This window comes from Caenorhabditis elegans, chromosome IV (genome assembly GCF_000002985.6).
Source record: "Caenorhabditis elegans chromosome IV".
NCBI lineage: Eukaryota > Metazoa > Nematoda > Chromadorea > Rhabditida > Rhabditidae > Caenorhabditis > Caenorhabditis elegans.
Genome location: NC_003282.8, coordinates 13,540,277 through 13,561,793, shown reverse-complemented (window position 1 = coordinate 13,561,793; position 21,517 = coordinate 13,540,277). Strand labels below are relative to the sequence as shown.

At 34.6% G+C, this 21,517-nt stretch overlaps 2 protein-coding genes and 7 non-coding genes across 11 annotated transcripts; 8 read left to right on the top strand and 1 right to left on the bottom strand.

Annotated features, from left to right (window-relative positions):
• Positions 1-64: 64 nt before the first annotated feature.
• On the top strand, positions 65-12,189 carry Y45F10B.13 (Chitin-binding type-2 domain-containing protein; the record flags this gene model as incomplete). Of its 3 annotated transcripts, NM_001028297.5 has the most annotated exons (13): positions 65-288; positions 1,599-2,070; positions 2,177-2,314; positions 2,360-2,400; positions 2,475-2,858; positions 3,862-3,996; positions 4,308-4,388; positions 9,579-9,638; positions 10,851-11,068; positions 11,119-11,207; positions 11,780-11,858; positions 11,908-11,963; positions 12,012-12,189. In NM_001028297.5, 13 exons carry the CDS (start codon positions 206-208, stop codon positions 12,030-12,032), a joined length of 1,857 nt encoding a protein of 618 aa, NP_001023468.1. The 3 variants fall into 3 exon arrangements, with proteins under 3 accessions (NP_001023468.1, NP_001023467.1, NP_001041032.1); NM_001028296.2 differs by having other exon boundaries at positions 2,177-2,400; NM_001047567.3 differs by lacking the exons at positions 65-288; positions 1,599-2,070; positions 2,177-2,314; ... (1 more) ...; positions 2,475-2,858; positions 3,862-3,996 and having other exon boundaries at positions 4,354-4,388; positions 12,012-12,032.
• Positions 755-775, top strand: 21ur-8042. The gene has a single exon (NR_056899.1).
• Positions 3,115-3,135, top strand: 21ur-13931. Its single transcript, NR_056898.1, has one exon.
• On the top strand, positions 8,354-8,374 carry 21ur-9641. Its single transcript, NR_056897.1, has one exon.
• A 1,374-nt stretch (positions 12,190-13,563) lies between the features above and the next one.
• On the top strand, positions 13,564-18,389 carry F52G2.3 (RSD-2 N-terminal domain-containing protein). The gene is made up of 10 exons (NM_070210.7): positions 13,564-13,681; positions 14,118-14,423; positions 14,475-14,621; positions 15,180-15,314; positions 15,541-15,744; positions 15,789-15,911; positions 15,962-16,064; positions 16,107-16,283; positions 16,723-16,968; positions 17,942-18,389. The coding sequence occupies exons 1-10, from the start codon at positions 13,572-13,574 to the stop codon at positions 18,344-18,346; spliced, it is 1,956 nt and encodes a 651-aa protein (NP_502611.2). The 5' UTR covers positions 13,564-13,571; the 3' UTR covers positions 18,347-18,389.
• On the bottom strand, positions 14,739-14,759 carry 21ur-13874. The gene has a single exon (NR_056896.1).
• 21ur-14238 lies at positions 17,447-17,467 on the top strand. Its single transcript, NR_056895.1, has one exon.
• On the top strand, positions 17,451-17,471 carry 21ur-7017. Its single transcript, NR_056894.1, has one exon.
• 21ur-6256 lies at positions 17,847-17,867 on the top strand. The gene has a single exon (NR_056893.1).
• Positions 18,390-21,517: the final 3,128 nt, after the last annotated feature.

Sequence of the window (21,517 nt, the reverse complement as noted above, 5' to 3'; positions counted from 1 at the left end):
AAATGAGATAAAGAGATTGTGGAATTGAGGGGAAAAACGAAGATGATGATGAAAGGAGAAAAGCTTCATATCTCTAATTCTCTATTCATTTTCAATCCTATTTCCGTTCCCCTCGCTGCCGCCTTTTTACAACGAAAAGAAGAAGAAGAAGGGGATCCTACGGCCGCCGCCACGGGAGCTCCTTTCAATCGCACTATTCGAGGAGATGCCTTCCGTTGTGGCGGACGCCATCAACGCAGTCGGTACCGTATTCTGGACAACTGTCTATTTGTTATACTATCTATTCAAGTGAGTTTTCGAAAATTTATGAGAGGTTGTGAAAGTTGTGGTTGTGAAGTTAAACCCAAACATTTTGGTCAGTTTGACCACTGGAAATAGTGACAATGAGTTTGTAGTGTATATATACTATAGTTTATCGTTTGTAGTTTGACGTCATTCCAGTTTTTCTACAGAAAATCTAATGTTCTGATTGAATTGTTGAAATCCCAGGCCTTTAGACGGAGACATCAATATATCCGTTCAAAAATTATTGGCAAAAATTGTTTTAAATAATTTGGGGGGCAGGACAGCTCAGTCGTTAGTGGTGCATAGCACTTGAAGAACGGATCGTCCTTCAATACTTTTTTAAATATCAAATGTTGAAATCATAAAAATACACGAAACATACATATAAGGTCTTAAAAATTTGAAAAAAAAAACAATTTTTTTCTGTTTCAAAAATACCATCTATAATTTTACGTTCTACTGTTTTTGATAACATATCGATATGCCTACAAAAACAGATCAAATTTTTTTTTTGAAACTCCCAAATATTTTGAAAAGTAAGCTTGTGAAATGAGAGTCTAGCCCCCGAAAACTAATTAGAAATGTCAATCAGCAGGTGATCTCTTTGAAATTTTATTTCTATTTTCGTAGTTTTGAAAGTGTCAGCAACTTCTCTGCCCCCAAAATTGGCTTTCGACTTATATATCAGCTGTCTACTTAACCTCGAAAACTTTTTCTATCCGTTATGATAATGTTTAAAGTGAGTAGAAGAAAGAGTAAAAAAAAGAAAAGAAAAAAGTCAGTTGCTCATGAAGCTCACAAGCTCTTCTTCCAAAAAGACAAGGATTTTTTTTGAATGGTTGGACCCTTTTTCTCAGAAAATGAATAAGGGAAAGAGTGTGTCCTAGATTAATTAAATGATAGTGTATAGTTGGGGGGAAAATGAGGCGGAGCTCTTTTTATAGGAAGTCGGTGTCATGAGATATTTCTCACGAATAAGAAGTTTTTTCTTGCTTTGTCGAGAAAAAGATAAAGTTGAGAGGAAGTCGAGAAACTTGGGAGCAATTTTGAATATATTTGGAAGTTTCAATAAGCTCTCAGTAGAAGAAAAGAGCCTGCCTATGGCATACCTGAAAAGTGTTTTATTGTAAGTAGGCATTTTTGGCAGACATTCAGGCGCATGTGTGCCTACGTTTACGAAGATAACCTTAACAGTTCAGCAATAAAAATTTTGAAGTTGCGCGGAAAACATGATGCATCAGAACTGAGACCCGGTGCAACACATTTGACGCACAAATTCTTATCCACTACAAATCAAACTCAAAAAATTTCAGAGGAAAGCAAGAATGGAAGTGTGAAAAGAACAGTCAACCAGTGATCCAGTACTGCTGTGTCGATGGAACCCCGTGCTCCGATCATCAACAGAATGGGGTGAGACACAGAAAAAACCCGCCGCCGATGCCTCCGACGAACAACAATACATCAACATTCAATAATCACGTTCAAGATAATCACAATTCGACACCAAAATCATTTCATTCTGAAAATTCGGGTATCCGTGGATTCTTCAAATCCTTGTGGACCAACGTGAAGAGTGGCTCCGCGAAAATATGGGAATTCGGAAAGAAAGCCGGCCGAAAAGTATGGAGCACTGTAAAGTGCGGAGTTTTGTTTTTGTGGAAGGTTTTGAAATGTGTTTTTGGCATGATTTACGCATTTATTGTATCGAACAATGTGCCATCGCAGACACTTCCATCTACACCAAAACCGTACACAGCAACGCCTTCCTCGCCAAGTTATAATAAGGTAAGAATTGAGTAGGGCATAGTGTCAAACAAAACAATTGGAGAAATAATGCGGCAGGGCATAGAGTAGGCGTTTTCTGACAACCAAAAACTTCAATGAATTAAAGGTGTCTTTCGAATATCCACCTGAAAAATTGAACGAAGCCGAGTTGCGAAAAGTGACGAAACAAGAAATCGAAGAGGAAGAACCCGATGAGCCAACTATTTATGAGGATGTTTCAAGGAAAGAAGAAGCTCCAAAGAAGGTACCCGATACATCAGAATCATTTTATTATGAGAGAGTTTTTGAGGAGCCAAAGCAGCAGGATCATGTTGTACCAGAGCCACCAAGGTGAGAAAAAATTGATGATGTTGGAACCAATTAAAAGAAAATCTGAAGACCAGAACTAAACAGTATACTTTCAGAGAAAAATCAGTGCCTCCACCGCCGCCACCTCCGCCACCTCCAAAGCCAGTTTCCCGTGAGCCGAGCCGTGCTCGTTCGATGACTCCTGGAACCCGAGAGCGGAAAGAGGTTAAGGGAGGAATCGGTGGATTCAAATCAGATATCATGGATGAGCTCGAGGAGCATCAGCGAGTCCGTCAAGAAAGATCATCAGTGAATCGAGAAATGACTCAAAGCTGTCATCCTGATATGGCTCAATGGAAGGCCAATGAGGTTGTCGACAGGGCTTCTGCCAACTCGACACCGTGGAGAGCTGCATCAGTTGGACCGACGATGCGGCGACTGGAACAAGTTGTTAGCAGAGTTGAAGGGGATGATCAAAAGGAGGCTAACTTTGTTTTCAGGTAAGAGGAAAGGGACAAGTTGTGGGAAAAAACGGATAGATGTCGTAAGGTGAAGTGTTAGGGTGTCTTGATTATATGATGTATAGCAAAACTTTCGCAAAACTTTTAGGAGAATTAAGAAGGAAAAATATTTGTCTAAAAAAATAACTTAGGGAAGTTTTACAAAATGCCTACCTTCGGCTCATTTTTTTTAATTCAGCATAATTTCGGCATTTACAGAAAGTTCAATTAAGAAAGGAAAACAATTTACCTGTGTTTTGGTAGAAGGCAATCGTAGGCACAAAGAAAGCCTTTTTGTGCCTACCTTGGAGGTACAACAGTACGGCTAGTGCGCTGTGCAAAATTTCCTACTTCAATGTAACATATCTCACGCCCGAAGTTTTGACGCACACTTAAAATTGACAACACTTTTTGCTCATTTAGTTGCAACGTTTAAGTATTTTTTGCAATTTTTTGCCAGTTTATATCACGGGTTGTCATCAGGTTTACCAAAATATGTTCAACTGGTAAAATGTAGAAAAATTTTCCACTTTTTTTGTCAGTTAACTTTTTCTTGATAAACCTAAAGAGATCCGAGGTAATTGCTGTCAAAGTAGAACAACGGGATACAAGTCTAAAACTGAAAATTCTAGAAATCAAGTTAAAGTGTTGTCAATTTATTATTCATTAGGAAAACCCACTTTTATTAAGCCAAAATAATCAAATTTCATAAAAAACTTTAAACAAATTGTTAGAAAAATTTTTCCTGTTTCAAAAAGTGATAGTTTTCGCAACTTTTTTTGAGTCGTCGATCAAAAAATTTTTTCATTTTTTTGAGCACGATAGTAGAAATTTCCCCACTGGCGCTTCCGAGTAAAACCTCATAAATATATACAGTTGCAATTCTTAGGATATGGTCTCGCACGGAAATTGGTCAAAAAAGCGAGTCCTTTGAAATTTTTCCAGAAGAAACTTACACTATCGATTAGCCCAAAAATATCCCATTTTCTTTAAAAATTTCCAGACCACAAAAAATAGTGTACTCATCTGAGGAATACCAAAACCGTAATAAACCAACTGCGGACAATGGATTTATGATGGGACGAAGCGTATTCTCACCAGTTGAAGAAGCCGAACAAATGCGACGAGACATCAATAGGTGCGTCACTTTTATTATTCACAGATTTGTCAATTTTTTTTTGGGAAATATTTTGGTTCCGCTGCATTTTGTTCCGTTTTAATGAGACATTTTTGGTTTATTTCTCTCGGAAGAAAAAAAATGATGTTTTTTTTTTGAGAGATGAGCTTTTCCTCTCATTATTTCATCATTTGCATCCCCGTCTCAAGAACGACAGCTGTTCTGAAAAGGGGTAGGGGATCTACTGGGGGCGTCTACTTCAAGTGTATTGTTCATTTGGTTCCTACGCAGACACCTTTTTTTTGCTTCCAAATTTTCGGAGATTATTGCAGCAAACAGCAGAGCTACAGTAGTCCACAATATCAAAGCGGAAACTGGATGGAGGGACAACGATCGAGAAACATTCATAACAAGTTAGTTTTTTTGTTTGGAAATAGCTTACTATTAGGCATAGGCTTAGGCTAAGGCGTAAGCTCAGGGTTAGGCCTATACTTAGGCATAGGCTTAGGTTAGGCCTAGGCTTAGGCTTAGACCTATACTTGTGCATAAGCTTAGTCCTAGTCTTGGCAGAGCACACTTGAAATAACGAAAAATAAAGTTTCCTTCCACGATAAATATTTTTTATCTGCTAGAAAATATTGCCGCAAATGGTGTTTCAAAAAAGTATTATGTGGCCGAGTTTTTCATTCCCCGGCCACCAAAGCCACGGTTGGTTGGTTTGTGAACTGTAAATAAAAGTCATCTTGTAAAGTTCAATTAAATAATAGATAAAAATAAGCTTAGCAGTACCCGATGCTCTATTATTTGCTGCAAATTGAAAAAAAATTGCATGCTTTCTCACAATTCGAGAAATAATTTGTGACTACAAAACCCAAATTTTTGTCTAAAATTGCAAAACCAAAAACTATGGACAGCATTCTTTGGTTTTGGAGCATGAGATATTGTGCTTCTCCAATTTTCACACAAGAAGTTGTTGAACTTTTGATGCGCGGTCAGAGATAGCTTCACTCGCTTTTTGCCACCCCTCTCGAAACGCAATTATCGCGTCTCTATTTCATGAAGACGGAGGATATAGGAGCACAAAATTACGTGTGTCGAAAGAAGAGCCCATGCTCATTTCAAATCATCAAACAATGCGGCAAACGGGGAATTCGAGAAAAGAGAAAAAAAGCGTCTATATTATTCAATTTCTTCTCACTAGAGATTTAGAAACTTTTTTTTCTTTTTTCTCTTAGAAAGAAATATTGGAAGAAAGAAAAAAGAACCTAAACGAGTAAGAAACAAACATTTTCTGGGTGCAAAATGGCAAAGAGATAGTGGTGAATTGGCACAAATTGGAGAAAGTTGGAGTTAAAAGAACGAAGGAAATTCACTTGACTGATCCAGAATTTGAACTCATTTAAATAGAAGCTCCAAAGATTTAGAAAAATTCTTGAGTTTAAGCTTGAGCCTGAGACTAACTTTCAACAAGACTGGTCCCAAACATCAAAAGCGTACGCCGAAGCCTTATCTTCTTGCTGAGTTCAGACTTGAAGCCCCAAGCCTGCTTGACCCGAGCCTATACACAAACTTTTTAGCATAAGCCTAGACTTTGGCTGAACTGAAAATGGCCTTAGGCTAAATTTTAATCTAAAACGCCTATGATTTAGCCTAAATCAGCGTATAAATCAAAACACGATAATAGCCTAAGCTTAAGCCTAAGTTTAAACGTAAGCTTAAGTCTAAGTGTAAGCATAAACCTAAGTCTAAGTTTAAGTCTCAGTCTAAGCCTAAGCCTGAGCCTAAGCCAAACCCTTAGAAACATGGGATACTGCTAGATCACAAATTTTGTGCTAACGGACACAAACTTCAAGTTGCTATTCCGGAACTAGAAAATGAAAAAAGGTAATGGGAAAATATCTTGAAAAACACTTGAGAAAGTTCAACAATTTTTCTGAAAATTATTCTTTCCAGCTGAAAAAAGGAAAGAAATAATTTGTACAATTTCTCCCCACACAAGCCTAAAAAATCTGAGCTACAATAAGTGCTTGTGCCGTACGCATATAAAGAAATATGGAGAAAAACGGGCGGTCAAATTGAATTAGAAAAGTAAAGAGACATGCCAATGAAAATAGGGGGGGGGGAGGAAGGAAAATGAGAAGAGCTTGCAGACAGAAAGGACTCAGCGCCCTTCAATTTTGCCTTGAGGGCCTTCTGAATATGTGCTTGAGCTTAAAGAAAGAAGAAGCATATGACACCTCCCGATTTAGTGTACGGTTGATTATATCCGGGGAAGTAGGAAATTTGAAAACATTTTTTGAGAGAAGTTTTTTGGAAATTTTGGCTAGCCAGATCTGAAAATTGGAACAAAGTTTTTTTCTGAAAAATCACCAACAATTTAAATTTCATCAAGTTCAGTTTTTTTAATTAGTTTTTATCAAAAAAAACATTTGTGAGCAATTTACGAAAAATCAAGAAAAAATAATTTTCAGATCTATCGAGTTTCAGAAATTTTTAAAAAATAAAATTCGAAAAATTAAGTCCTCTCTCACAGCCTACACAGCCCAGAAGAAGGAGGTGTTAGTTGTGACCCTGAATGCCTAGCAGGTAGGCAGGCATGTTTTCCTGTTTTTTGTTTTTTGTGAACTTTTCCGAGACGGGCGTTTTTCGGCAGTGGCGAGAAGCGGGCAAGCGTGATCACCCTTGCCCATAAAATAAGTTTTGGATATCCAAAATTTCAAAAAATAGCAGACAAAAATTGAAAATCCGAAACAATTTTTTGGCGGACAAACCCAAGAAATTCAAATTTTTTGACGGCGAATCTTGATTTTCCAAACAATTTTTGGGAATATTCTGGTAGAAAAATCCATCCAAAAACGACTAGAGAAACTTCAATCCAAATTCAAAGAATTAAAAACATTAAAAAATTTGTGCACGTAGGAGAAATGTCAAAACTGACTTATACCCATACACACACCTCTTTTCCTGCCCGTCTTGCTTCACATCTTGGGAGCCACCCCCCTCCGTCTCTAACGTCGAGAGCCGAATTATATAGGTGAAAAGACGGCGAGCTCTCAGAGCCAACACTCACATGTACATGCTATGCTTATACCACAATAGGCGACAATTGAGTTATATCGATTGTAGATTAGACTCAGATGTCCTCGTTTTCGTACAACAATTCGGTGTCTCTAATCCGTGGGAAACAACTAGTTGGGGGCGGCAAAGGGAACCATTAGGTTGCTCCGGGGGGAGAGGATGTAGTTTGCTTTGAGCCGGAGCAAGTAAGGTTTAATCAAAAATCAGTTTGAAATTACCCTACTACACTTTTGTGTTATAGAGTTTCTGCGGTTTCCCGTTGTCCAAAGATTCTAGATACCTGGCTGTGGTTGCCAACATTATCTGGGCGAGAAATTGTGTGATTTCAACTGGTCTCGACACGACAAATTTTTGTTGAATTGAAAAATGTGCGTGTCTTTAAATTTCTGTGATCTCAAACTTTTGGGCCTGGATATATGGTGCATTAAATCTGTGTCAATGCACCACGTCCTACGAGCAATTTGAACCGGTTTTACGTACAGACTCGGTCCGGCGCATTTCATTTCGCCCGCTTTTCTGAAAACTTTCTGAATTTCCAAAAATGTTTTCACATGAAATTTGAATTTCCCGCCAAAAATATATTTTCCAAAAAGAATTAAAAGTCGAGTTTTTTCACTTACAAGTTTATTTGAAACAAGTGAAGCATGTGGTACCAGGCTGTCCCTTTACGGTTTGATCTACAAAAAATGCGAAAATTTTACGCCTAAAAAATGTGACGTCAGCACGTTCTTAACCATGCAAAATCAGTTGAGAACTTTGCGTATCTTCTCCCGCATTTTTTATAGATCTACGTAGACTAAACCGAAATGAGACACTCTTACACCACGTGGTAAAGCCGATTTTCGAGAAAATCTACAAGTGTTCTTGAAAAAAAAAATTTCGGTAATGTAGAAAAACCCGGGATTGATTCGAAACCCAATGCAAAATACAATTCAGGCAAGACATTGAAAACTTCCTGAAAACTTTTTTGTGATGGTTTTGATCTGATTTGACAGCAAAGTTCTAAGAACTATGGGATTCTTTTTTTTTTCAAATTTTGTGTTCAAAGAATTTCAAAATAACGAACTTTGCGCGTAAAATATGATGTATCGGTCGGAAAACTGGGCAAACACCAGCTCAATATTTAACGCACAATATTGCAAAATTGTTCATTTTTCCCTGATTTCAGGCTCAGAAAAATTCAAACTTCAATTCTAAACGGCTGCTGTTAAAAAAATTAATTTAAAGCTTCTTCTATATTTTTCAAGAAAAATGCTGCTTCGTCACAACAACAATAACAACAAAAAGCCAGAATCTAAACTGAAAAATAAAAAGAAAAAAGAACATAAAAAGTCGCATGTGCACCCTCAGCGACTCAATTTCCCTAATTGATTTTGGTTTCAACTTAGTCCGGCAGGTGTACAAGATGTTTCGTCACACAAAAAGTCACAAAAAAAAATGTACAATTTTCTCCAGAGAGCATAATAATAATAATAATTGTCAGCTTCATACATATATGGGAGGCAAAAAGTGGGGCGGAGCCTCCAGAAGCATAAAGAAATAGGAGAAGAAGCAGAAGAAGAAGCAGCAAAAAGCTAATTATAATTTGACTCGGCGGGGAAGCATTCGTGCGCGAGAGCACCATATATATATAAGAACACAACAGAATATTTAGATTTTTTGTGTGTGTTTGAAATTTTATTGCTGAAAAATTAATTTTATTGTTGAAAGTCAAGGTGCGAAATTTTAAAGCAAAAATTAGTTTTGAGAAAAATACCGAAATTTATAGTAAAAACCATTTAGCACATGAAATAAATCAGTTTACATAGGGCAATTTTACCTAATCTGAAAATTTTCAGTGAGTTTTTTTACTAGTTTTGAGGTCCGTAGTATGTACATATGAAAGGCTTTTCCAAAAAAAATATTAATTTTAAAAATCTGAAAATTGATCGAGTTGGGTGAAAAGTTTTCAAGATTTTTTTAAAGAAAAAAATTCCCTTTTCGAAAACATCTCAAAATCATCAAAAAATTTGGAATTTTTTCAGTGATTTTTTAAAACTAGTTTAGACTTTTTTCAACATTTTTAAACGTTCTAATAGTGTCATTGAAACTTTTTGAATTGTTTTTTTTTTTTTTGAAAAAAAACCGAAATTTTTCACTTTTTGCATTTTTTTTTTCAAAAATTTCCAAACAGCCCAAAAATGATAAAATTATCAAAAATTCACTGTTTTTTTAAATAAAATTTAAAATTTTCGTGATTAGAAAAACCTTAGAAAAAAGACACAAATTTACCAAGTAAAGTAGATCGTGACGGGACCCTTTGTAAAAACTGTGTGCGCCTAGAATTCTGTAGAACAAAAAACGCAAGCTGTATAGATATGATTTGTTAAGATAGAACCTCCGTTGAAAGGAACAAATGAATATTACTTTTCTATACCTTAATACGTCTATTCATATGCCTAAAGGATTAGTACCTAAAAAACTAAAAAGATTTGAGAAATGTTTGTGTTCCTCTTTCCCTCCCCCGGTAACTCAATTTCTTGCAGGAACGATCAAGTCTACGACTACCAACAGCAGAAAAATCCGTTTGGAAGCGCTGCTTACAAGTTAGTTTTTACTTTTTTTTTGGAGTTTACGGAAGTTGCGTTTGAAGTAGTTTAGAGAAATTTGGGGTTATTGTAGCTTTTTTTTGAGTATTTTTGCCAAAACTTTGAATACGGAGAATTTTACGGGGGAGCTGGAATTTGAAATCTTTCTAGAAGCTTCTGGAAAGTGAAAAATCGAAAGTTAAAAAAATTCAAGGAACAAGTAAAAATCCTACCAATTTTTTAAAGCTTTCGAAATTTTTGTAGAAGCCTATTTTGGAATTTTTAGGATGTTCTAAAGACTTTCAGAATTCTATAAAAATGGATCTCTTTTTTTTTTAATGATTTTTAATTTCAGTAGATGTAGTTTGGAGTGCGTTATCTATTATTTTTTAATTTTCAGAAAACTTTAATAATACTTTATTTGAAAATAACTTTTATTTGACTTGGGACATCTGAGAAAATGTTCAAAAATTGTCCGAATGTTGAAAATAGCCTGTGAAAATTGTCGTCAATTTTTCGGTAACTTTCACCGGCAATTTTCAACATTGAGACTATTTTTGAAGATTTTTCTAAATTTTTCTACTAAAACAACAGTTATTTTCAAATAAAGCAAATATTTTTCTATTTTGTATCATTAATTTTTAATAAAAAATATCGGGGGAACATGCCTATTGGGCAATTTTTGATGTTTAAGTTGATTTTTAATGGGGTTATTCAAGTAATGTTGCAAAATGTATTAAAATACATTTATGACGTCACAACTGTGTTAAAATACATGTTTTACTGTATTTTAATACAGAATAGTCTCGTGTCGAGACTTGTCACGGTAAACTTTTTTTTTTGGATTTTTTGGTTTTTTTGGTCCCAAAAAACCAAAAAAACCAAAAAATCGATTTTTCGTCAAAATACCAAAAAAAAACCAAAAAACAAAAAACCAAGAAATTCCCAGCCCTGATGCCCAACCGTCTCATTTTGTAGAAAAACATTTAAAAATGGTCAAAATTACATTTTTATTGCATAAGCGATAAATTTCATAGAGTTCTGAAAATTCTTAGAACATCCTGAAAATTCCAGAATATTCTCTACAAAATTTTCAGATGCTTTAAATAATTGCTAGAATTTTCTCGAACCTCCCAGAAATTCCTTGAATCTATACTCAAATTTCTTTGCGCGTAATGTATGATGCATTGGGTCCGTAACCAGAAAAAATTATTAACTGTTCTCTTTCAGATCATCACCATACGCATCGCACACCGCCCGTCGCAGTAAGACCCCTATCAGAAATGCAGAAGCCGAAGGAGGTGTCGAGTCGATTGCAAGACAGTGGCCACCGGCAAGTAATACTTCCGCAGCAGCAGCTGGAAATAATGGAAGAGATGAATGGATTGGAAAAAGTATGAGAGGAGTTGAAGAGAATGACGATGGATTGGTGATGACGATGTGTAGACGTGGGTTGTTGGAGAAGGCTGGAATTTGACTGAAATTGAAAAAATTTCAGGTGTTGTCGAGAAAAAGAAGGATGAAAATTGGAAGTGGAGAGATGAAAGTGGACGACTTTTGGATGAGAAACATAATAATACTTGGAAGGTATTGATTTTTCCGATTTATCTGAAAACTAATCAGAATTAATAGAAAAATTGGGAAACAATAATTTTATATTGAGTTTTTATGAGAAAGAAAGTAATTTGCGATACGAAAAAAACGAAATATTTAGATTTTTCGAAAAATCAATCATTTTTATAAAGTTTTATTAAAATTCATAAAATAGCGAAAAAATGAAAGACGAAAATTGAAAAATGAACTAAACTAGTTTAACTAATATAAAACTAAAAACTAAAAAAGAAAATATATTGAAAATTTACCAGCACGTCGAGTTTAAATTTTTAAAGAACTCATTGAAATATATTTTCCCTTTTTCAGACAACGATTAAAAATTTCTATAAATTCAAGAAACTTTTCAAAAATTTTCCATTTTTAAGAAAAAAAAAAAGAATCTTCAAAACTTCCAAAACAAATTTCCAAGAATTACGAAAAATCAAAATTTGTATTATCTTCTAATATTTTTCGATATTCTGGTTTCTGTTTTTTAATTGAAAACCGAAAAAAACTCAAAATTCCACAAGTTCTATAAAACTACTTACAATTGTTCTTAATTCAAGGGAGAACTAGACACTCTTCTCCGTGACGGACCAAACGAAGGTCGACACTGGAGCCGAACTGTCGAGAAAATGCCAACCGGTATTCACTTAAAAGCCTTAGAAACTAACAAAAAACAAACACTTTCCAGGTGACACACGATTCCAGGATGTTAACAGACAATATAACAAGGAATATGTTGTTGAAGTAAGCCTATGGAAGTTTTATAAATAAAAAAATGTTTGGTTTTTTCAGAGTATTGTCCGCAACTATTGACCGTCGATTTTTCAAGTTGAAAAAATTAAAAAAAAATGTTGGCAATCTTTTCTTATTTGAACCCGTTTTTGGACTGCAATTTAATTATAAATAAAGTTAAATATTTAACAATAATCACAAAGATTGCCATCAGATTATCTAGAACCACAGCAAATTCTGAATACGTAAAAACCGCACCAAACCCGCTTCAAAAGCGCTCCAAAAGCGCTCTAAAACCGCTCGCAGAACATTAGAGTAAATTATTTGGCAGAACATTAGAGTAAATTATTTGGCAGAACATTAGAGTAAATTTTTTGGCAGAACATTAGAGTAAATTAATTGGCATATGATTTTGCCATACTTTTGAATTTTTGAAAGAATCAGCTTTTATATATTTTTATCAATTTTTAAAAAAATACTTCCGTACAAGCTATTATACTTTGATTGGCATTTTCTGGTATTTTTGACTATGCTGAAGAGTTTTATGAAATAAAAAAGAATGACTCCATATGATTTTCCCATACTTTTGAATTTTTGAAAAAAATCAGCTTTTATATATTTTTATCAATTTTTAAAAAAATACTTCCGTACAAGCTATTATACTTTGATTGGCATTTTCTGGTATTTTTGACTATGCTGAAGAGTTTTATGAAATAAAAAAGAATGACTCCATATGATTTTCCCATACTTTTGAATTTTTGAAAAAAATCAGCTTTTATATATTTTTATCAATTTTTAAAAAAATACTTCCGTACAAGCTATTATACTTTGATTGGCATTTTCTGGTATTTTTGACTATGCTGAAGAGTTTTATGAAATAAAAAAGAATGACTCCATATGATTTTCCCATACTTTTGAATTTTAGAAAAAATCAGCTTTTATATATTTTTATCAATTTTTAAAAAAATACTTCCGTACAAGCTATTATACTTTGATTGGCATTTTCTGGTATTTTTGACTATGCTGAAGAGTTTTATGAAATAAAAAAGAATGACTCCATATGATTTTCCCATACTTTTGAATTTTTGAAAAAATCAGCTTTTATTTATTTTTATCAATTTTTAAAAAAATACTTCCGTACAAGCTATTATACTTTGATTGTCATTTTCTGGTATTTTTGACTATGCTGAAGAGTTTTATATTTACTCATAATGGCAGAACATTAGAGTAAATATATAGAATAAAGACATTACATTTTTTTTTAATGCAAGATCAAAAAATTGTGCAATCTACATCCACTTGCTGAGCAAAAAATGCACAAAAAGTTCCGTGAAAAAATTATAAAAATCAAGAGATACAATTTCTTCGGTTTCGGGCTCTTTCATTTTCAAATCATTTGAATTTTTTTTGCAATGAGGCACAATGGAAGTAATTCGAAGTGATACGAGAGCGCTGGCTTGCCTTATCAGTGATTTTTTCGTTCAAACTTTATCACTATGTTTAAATAAAACCAAGCATTTCATTATTTGTTTGCCTCTTTTTCAAAGTTACTTTTACCAATAGCAATTCAATTTTTCAATGTTTCCAGTTCAAAAGTTCCTCAAATTTTCAGCCTAAAACATGGAAACGAGGCTTCTTGTCTTGAAATATGATATATTGAATCGGGAAGCTATTTGTTTGAACCGTGAAACCCATGAACTTCTTCACGCAAACCTTGTGGAAAGTGTACAGTAAGTTTTATTTCATGTTCTTTCCTGCCTGCCTGCCTGCCTGCCTACCTACTTTCCTGCCTAGCCAATTTTTTGAGAGAAAAATTTGCTGATTGCGCGTTGAGTGAGGTGCTTGGTGCATCAGAGTTCGACGCTCGAAACCGGTGACTCATTTTTCAATAATTTGGTGAAAGTTTAACTTACAACTTTGAACCCTAAAAAACTTGTGTGGCAATCGGCAGGTGGTTGCCGATTGCCAAAAACTTTAACTTTAGATATATGGAGCGTTTAAAAATTTGCAAAAAATGTGGAAAAAATGTGCAAAAAATGTGGAAAAAATGTGCAAAAAATGTGCAAAAATGTGCATAAAATGTGCCAAAAATGTGGAAAATACCAAATTTTTATTGAAATTTTCGAAAAATCTAAACGTTATTGGAGTGTTACAATAAAGTTTCAGGCCACAAATTGGCCAATTTCTGGCTGTCGAAAATCTGAAAATTGTTCAAATTGACGGTGTCTGCTTCATAAGTCCTGAGTGCGGAACCATAGTTATCGAACCGCCGGCTCCGGAAGATTGTGTCATATTGCCAAAGGAAAAAACCGATGTTGTCATGTTTAAAAGTTGGATTGGATTCAGTTCGGATCCAAGTCATCTCACTTATGATCGGAATATTGGATACGCCGATTGGTATGGTCCCGTCAATTGTTCACAGTTTAAAGCAAAAAACACTAAAGTCGCATTTTTTAAATATTTAATCGCAGTGTTAGTTCATTTATTATCAGAAGTTGAATAATTAATTTTTACCACGTTTAGAAATGACCTAGATTATAAAAATACAGGCGAATGTCTAATGAAAGCTGTTCAACTAGTAGGAGTAATTGATAATCGAGATGCTGCGGAAGTGCGTTTGAAAATGATGGAATTTGAAAGGAAACGAATTGCAGATATTCAGAGAACAACGTGAGTTTTTTTTTTCATCCTGTTTAAAAAGACACTGTTAAAAAGCACTCCTATGGTTCCAAAATGGCAAAAAATCATAGTAAAACTTTTTTTTTGGAAATTTTTAGTTTATGGGGTAATTCAAATAGTGGCGGAAAATTAAAAAGTGCAGAAAAATTACTGTGTTAAAATACATTTTAAAAAACATGTTTTTTTTATACAGCTGTGACGTCATGAATGCATTTAAATACATGTTGCAACATTACTTGAATAACTCCATTACTGTAAAAAAAATGAAAATTGCTCAGTTTTTGCCACTCAAAAATTTTGGAAGTCGGCCGAAAAAAGGTTGTTCCTACAATTTCTATATTTTAATATTGTTTTTTATTTTTCGTTTTAAAACATTCTAGGGGTCGGAACATGCGACATCGCACTGGATTTCCTTTAAAGCTCATACTCAAAAATTTGACAATTTGCCAAAACTTTGACTGAAATTTTTTTTTAATCTAAAATTTTTTGGAATATGTTTATTTAGACAAAACTCCCACTGACGCTACTCCACTTTTAAAATAATTGCAGAAAACAAACTCGTTTGATTGAAACTGTTGCCTATCCTATCCTGCCGTCGGCACATCAACCATCTTCAAATCATTCCTACACTGGAAGATCTTCGTGTGATAGTCTGAGACCACAACCGGTACCGGCGGCAAGAAAGTAAGATATCATTTCTATGCATAGACGCCTACCTTCTGCCTACCTACCTGAGTTCCTGGTTGTGCGTATTTGTATAACTTATGGTGTTTGTTTGAAAATAACTTTTATTTGACTTGGAACAACCGTGAAAGTGTTTAAAATTTGACCGAATTTTCTAAATTGCCGGTGAAAAATTGCCGCGCGCCTCTGATCATAACTACTCGTCGCAATCAAGCTTCAATTTCAGGTTAAGTGAACAACCGCAAACTGTACAAAATCAGGCTCCCTATAGAGAGCAAATCAACCAGCAACGCTCGGTAACTAACAGCATTTATGGAGAGTTCAGTGGTGTTGGACGTACTGATCAACCGCTTGAAACTGCAAATTCGCGAGGCTCAACTGAATATTATTCTGGCAGAAGTTCCAGCTCATCAGATCAAGTTATAAGAAAGTAAGAAATCATTGAAACAACTGAAAAGTTTACCCAATTTACAGTGAGCCCCAACTCCCAAATCCTGCACCAATACTTCCAGAATCAATGGGAATGGTCACGTATGAAAATGGAATAATGCAAATTGTATATCTTCGAAGCGTTCAAAAAGCGGCGATTCATTATTGGTACTTATTTTGGTACCTGTTTTTCAGCATGCATAAATTGACGATTTCAGGTCCAAACATCAAATTACAACTTCTCTGGGAAGTGTTTTCAATTGTAGTTTTAAGCCTATTCCAGTTCAAGCAACTACTCATTGGGCACCATTTGAGATTACGGTAGGCACAACTATGCAATCTTTAAGTGATTTCTCTTTTCAGGCAATAAATAATGTTAACAATGAAAAAAATGAGGTGAAAACCGTTGGAAAAGAATGTTTCGCATTGTTCAAAGTCGATCTTTCTCGGCCTGAAGGAAAGTTTAGTAAATGGACAACGATCGGAGGAAATCCGATTTTCAGCTGCGAAATTGTTGGTTATGTTATGTTGGCACATAGTGTGAGTTCACAATATTTTAGCATTATGAATTGATGTAATTGATGTTGTGTCAAATTTGCCGAATTTGCCGTTTGTCGAGCACGGCAAATATTGAAACTCAAATGAAAAAATTTTTATAAAAATTTTGTTCAAATCTCTAATGGTTTTGATCAGAGACTTAATGAAACAAAACATAACATCGTGTTTCTTTTATTTTTCAATTCAAGAAATTCACACGCGTATTAGCCAAAAATCGAACAAAAACCAGTAAACTTAGTTTAATCCATTAATTTTGGCAATTTTTAAGCTCCAAAAAATATTGCGATTTAGCGAGTCACGGCAAATTTTCCGAATTTTCCGTACTAGGCAAATATTTAAAAAGTCGATTTGCCGAAATTGCCGAACACAACTAGTGTGAAACTTTTGAAACCTTGAAAGAAAATAATTCTTCCTTTCTCAGGTACTAGGTCCCCAACAAAATCAGCTATCCATTCTGAACGTGGCACAGAATTACTACAACCGGAAGGTGGCCGAGAACATTTGTTGTTTCTGTCGATTTGTGCGTAGGCAAGTACCACGAATGATGGTCGATTCTCATTGGATTTCTGAAGATGAAGAAGTGGAAGTTTTTATATGGGAATTGGTGGAAATAGTTGGTGCCAGCGAATTATATAGAAAGAGACAAGAACAGTTGGAGATTGGAAACGTAAGCATTTGATCTCATGAAAAACTTTTTAAAGGTGGTACAGTCGAAATTTTTATTGCTATATGATAATTTGCACTTTTTCAAATTTAAAAAATTCCCGTTTCACCACTTCTTCAAGAGTTATTTTAGACAGTTCTTTTTCCCTTTCTTTCAAAGTTAGACTTGAAATTGTCTGAATAAACCTAATTTTATAATGAAACTTCTTAAAAACTTCTCAAAAAATAGTTATGGCGGCTCAAAAAATGACCTAAAATTAGTTGAAATTTGAAATTTGGCCAAATTGTGAAGCGGCTGGAAACTTTTTTTAAATCACCGTCTAATTTTAGGTAAACAAATTAATTATCTATTTAATTATCAAGTTTAAACTAACTTTAGGTGTAGTCGAATTTTTTATTTCTATATAATAATTTTCATTTTTTCAAATTCAAAAAATTCCCGTTTCACCACTTCTTCAAGAATTGTATTTTTTAATCTGTCATTGATGTGTTGCTAAAAACTTTACATTTTCATTAGAATTTTGATAAAAACTGACTAAACACGTTACAAAAATGCTAAACATTTCATATTTCACACGGAAAAAGTTTACAACCTCATTTTTGGAATTGTGACGTCACAGTTATTTTGAACAACTTGTTTTAGTTTCGTTCCGATTTTTTTCAAAGTTAGGTTAAAAAATTTAGACTCGAAATTGTCTGAAAACACCGAAATTCATGATGAAACTTCTTGAAAATGTCTCAAAAAAACGCTATGATGGCTCAAAAATGACCTAAAATTAGTTGAAATTTGAAATTGCTATATAATAATTTCCACTTTTTCAAATTTAAAAAATTCCCGTTTCACCACTTCTTCAAGAATTGTTTTTTTTTAAATGTCATTGATCCGCTTGTAGCTTCACCATGTACTTATTGGAATATTTTTAATACAAAATCCTTATTTCCCAAACTCTGCTTTTAAAGAATAATCTAACTTCCAGTTAGGAGACACTGCTGATAATGTGAAAAGACACAATGACGATATTGAGATGCAAAAGAAACGTGCTCAACAAGAACATTTTGCTCAGCAACAACGACCAGCAGGCAGTTCAAATAGTTATCAAACAGAAAATGCACAACAACACAGCATGTCAAACAACATGCAATATTATCACTCGCAGGCGCCTCCAGTATCTTCCAGATCTTCAATTAGTTTGGGTGAAACTGCTGAATTCAAAAATAAATTGGAACGAACCAATGATATGATGGAATCTCTGTGCGATGCGATTAAAAAGTTTTTGGACAACAGGCAGTTGAAGGAAACACTGAGAGGTTATAATCCGAGAAGACTACAAGCATTGGAAGAAAAATTGAAAGAGTGCTCGGAGCATTTGGAAAATAACTAGTTATGTGAAAAGTTATTATTTGAAAAGATAAACGAGTTTATGCTATGAAGAACGTTGTTGCACTATTCTAGATGTATCAGCCGAAATTGCCATTTGCCGGAAAATTACAAAACCGGCAAATGCCGGAATTGCCGTTTGCCGGAAATTTTGTAAGCCGTCAATTGCCGAAAATTTACAAAACCGGCAAATGCCGGAATTGTCATTTGCCGTACATTGCCGTACATTGCCGAAATCGCAAATTTCCGGAAAATTACAAAACCGGCACTTGCCGGAGAAACCGTTTTCCGAAAATTTACAAAACCAGCACTTCCCGGAATTGCCGTTTTCCGAAAATTTTTTAAACCGGCAACTGCAGAAAATTTACAAAACCGGCAAATGTCGAAATTGCCAATTGCCGAAAATGAACAGAACCTACAATTGTCAAAATTGCCGATTGCCGAAAGTTTTCATTTTTCGGCAATTTCTGACATTTTGAATTTATCTTAATTTCGAAGGAATTGAGTAGTCTGGGAGTTTGTTAGAAAATCTGAAGCGGTCGAATTAAATTTGAATGTATTTATTTAACTTTGAAAGTGATGCAGTTTAGAAATGAAAACGTTGTTTTTTTCAATTTTGACAGATAACATCTCAGGTGTCATTTGTTTGATTCAAAATAGTTAAATGACGTTTGTCATTGTTCACAAATAGAAAAAAACTTGAAATTTAAGATATTTTTCTTCCGCCTTTAAGATATAATTTTTGAATATTTGTAGGACAGTAAGATATGATTGATTCTAGACCAACTGGCAAGCAGGTGATTAAAGCAAAGAAATCACAGGGGTTATACTTTTATTCTTGGCGGGGTACAGCAAAAGTGAGAAGAGAAATAAAATGTTTGGTTGCTATTAATAAAATCATGCGAAATGTTTTCTTTTCGCCAATGTCGGCTTCTTTTGCAAAAAAAGGTTTTTTTAAAACTTTTTTTTTCGAAAATTCGGCAATTGACGAATTTCTTTTTTTTTTTAATTTTTAAATTGGCATTCGATAATAATTTTTCAATTCCCCTATTGAAAAATCAAAACAACTGGTTTTTCTGAGTTTATGGGAACTATTTTGCCTAATTGCCGAAAATTTTGAAATTCGGGAATAGCCAAAAAATTCAAAATTCCAAAAATTTCGAGACTATAGTTGACGAAAAAAACTGTTGCACAAATTCCACAGTTTTAGGGAATTTTGTGACAAGTGAGAACATGGACCGACATCTACCGGGTTTCTTGTCGTTTCGAATATAGATTACTTTTATTTTTAGCTTAAACTTGTGAAAAAACAAAAACAGTTTGCCCGTCGTTTGGTGTCAGGCTGTTGCGAAATCAGTTGAGAACTCTGCGTCTCTTCACCCGCATTTTTTTAGATCTACGTAGATCAAGCCGAAGTGAGACACTCTAACACCACGTGCGGTCACAGCTTGAAGGTACCGTGAGCAACTGGAAAAACATTGCACTATACCCCTCTTATTGCTTGGCCTAAAAAATTACATATCAAACTCCTCCTCCTCCTGGGAGGACACCTATTTCTCTGCGTCTCTCACCGTCTTTTGACTTGCAGCATTATTCATTTCCTGCCCGTGATTATTTCCATTTCCTCTTCTTTTCCGTGTCTCCATTTTTTGGAATATTATCTATTTTCATTCGATTTCCAACGTTTCCAAAAAGTTAGGTTTTGCTACTTGCTGAATTCATTTCAGCTGAATATTGCTGAATATTCAGCTGAATATTAAATTTGGTAATTTTCCCGAAAATAGGCTGTAACCTATAGAAGTAACTTTAATAGGATTCCAAACTCTCTTTGATAATGGAAGAATGACCGGAAAACCCTCGTTTAGCTGTTGATTTAAAATTCTAAAGATTTAAGAGTTTTTGGACGATTTTTTTCAAAATTAAAATTGCCGATTTATGTTTGTTCATGTTAAAAGTTATAGATAGATTTAAAAAAAACTCTTTTTTGGCTACAGTAACTTCTTCAATCAGAACTTGTGGCAACAAGCCTTCCAAGTAGGCAAGAAAATTCCTGCCTACTTCATGCCTACATGCCTACTGTCAAGCTATAAAAAACATGGTACAAACTGTAGGCAGGCGTGGTGTGGCTACGTAGGTATGAGAATGTGTCTATCGTAGAGGAACCGATCAATTAGCCTAGTGTGATATAAGATTAGTATTTCAAAAAAAATGTATTGGATTTCTTTATTTTTTTGTATTTATGGTGTTTTTGCCATTTTAGTGCTCGGTAACTTGTAACGAGCGCAATAAAAAATTACATTATCAGGTTCAGGCCTAAGGTCATCTGTCGTAAATCATGACAACAGAGCAAACGACCAGTTGTCTATTTCTCTATTCTCTCTCTTTTCTCTCTCTTTTATTCGATTTGAAAGTTGCTTTTTTTTTTGGTTTTTTTTTCGTTTTTTCGTAGAAAGTTTGGCACTTCTTAACGCCTCAAAAATTAATATTTAGATCAGATAATAATCTTTCATAACTGGACAGGTGTCTGAGGTATTACGAAAATTTGAAAAAAAAAACATTCTACGCGACCTATTTTTTTTTCTAATTTATAGGTTGTTCTATGGTAGACAGGCAAGTTCTGATGCCTACACCATGCCTGAATGTAGGTCTACGTGCCTACCTCACGCCTACCGGTACGCCTACCTGCCTGCCTACTCACCTTACGCAAAAAAGAAAAATACAAAAATATCCCATACCTCACGCCTGCTTGCATACGTGGTTACACTTTTGCCTGATTTCCGGTGTTTCTTTTAGTTTACCAGTAGGCATGTAGGCAGGCATTTTGTGGAAGGTTTCGGGTTCAAAAATTGTGTTGTTTTTTATTTCTAAAAATTTGTTTTTCTCGCCGGTAACCTGTTTCTCACACTTTGATCTTTTTTTTTTGTTTTTTTTTGTTTTTTCTTTGCACACAGTCAGAATGTCTTATTTCGGTTTGATCTTCAAAAAATGCGGGAGGTGAGACGCAGACGTCTCATCTGATTTCGCATGGATGAGAACGTGCTGACGTCACAACTTTTCTGGAAAAATATTCCCACATTTTTTGTAGATGAAACTGTAACGAGACAGTCTGACACCACTTGCTTGAATCTCTCGTCCCCCCGTCATTCTAACGCTATTTTTTCAAATTTTTTGTAAT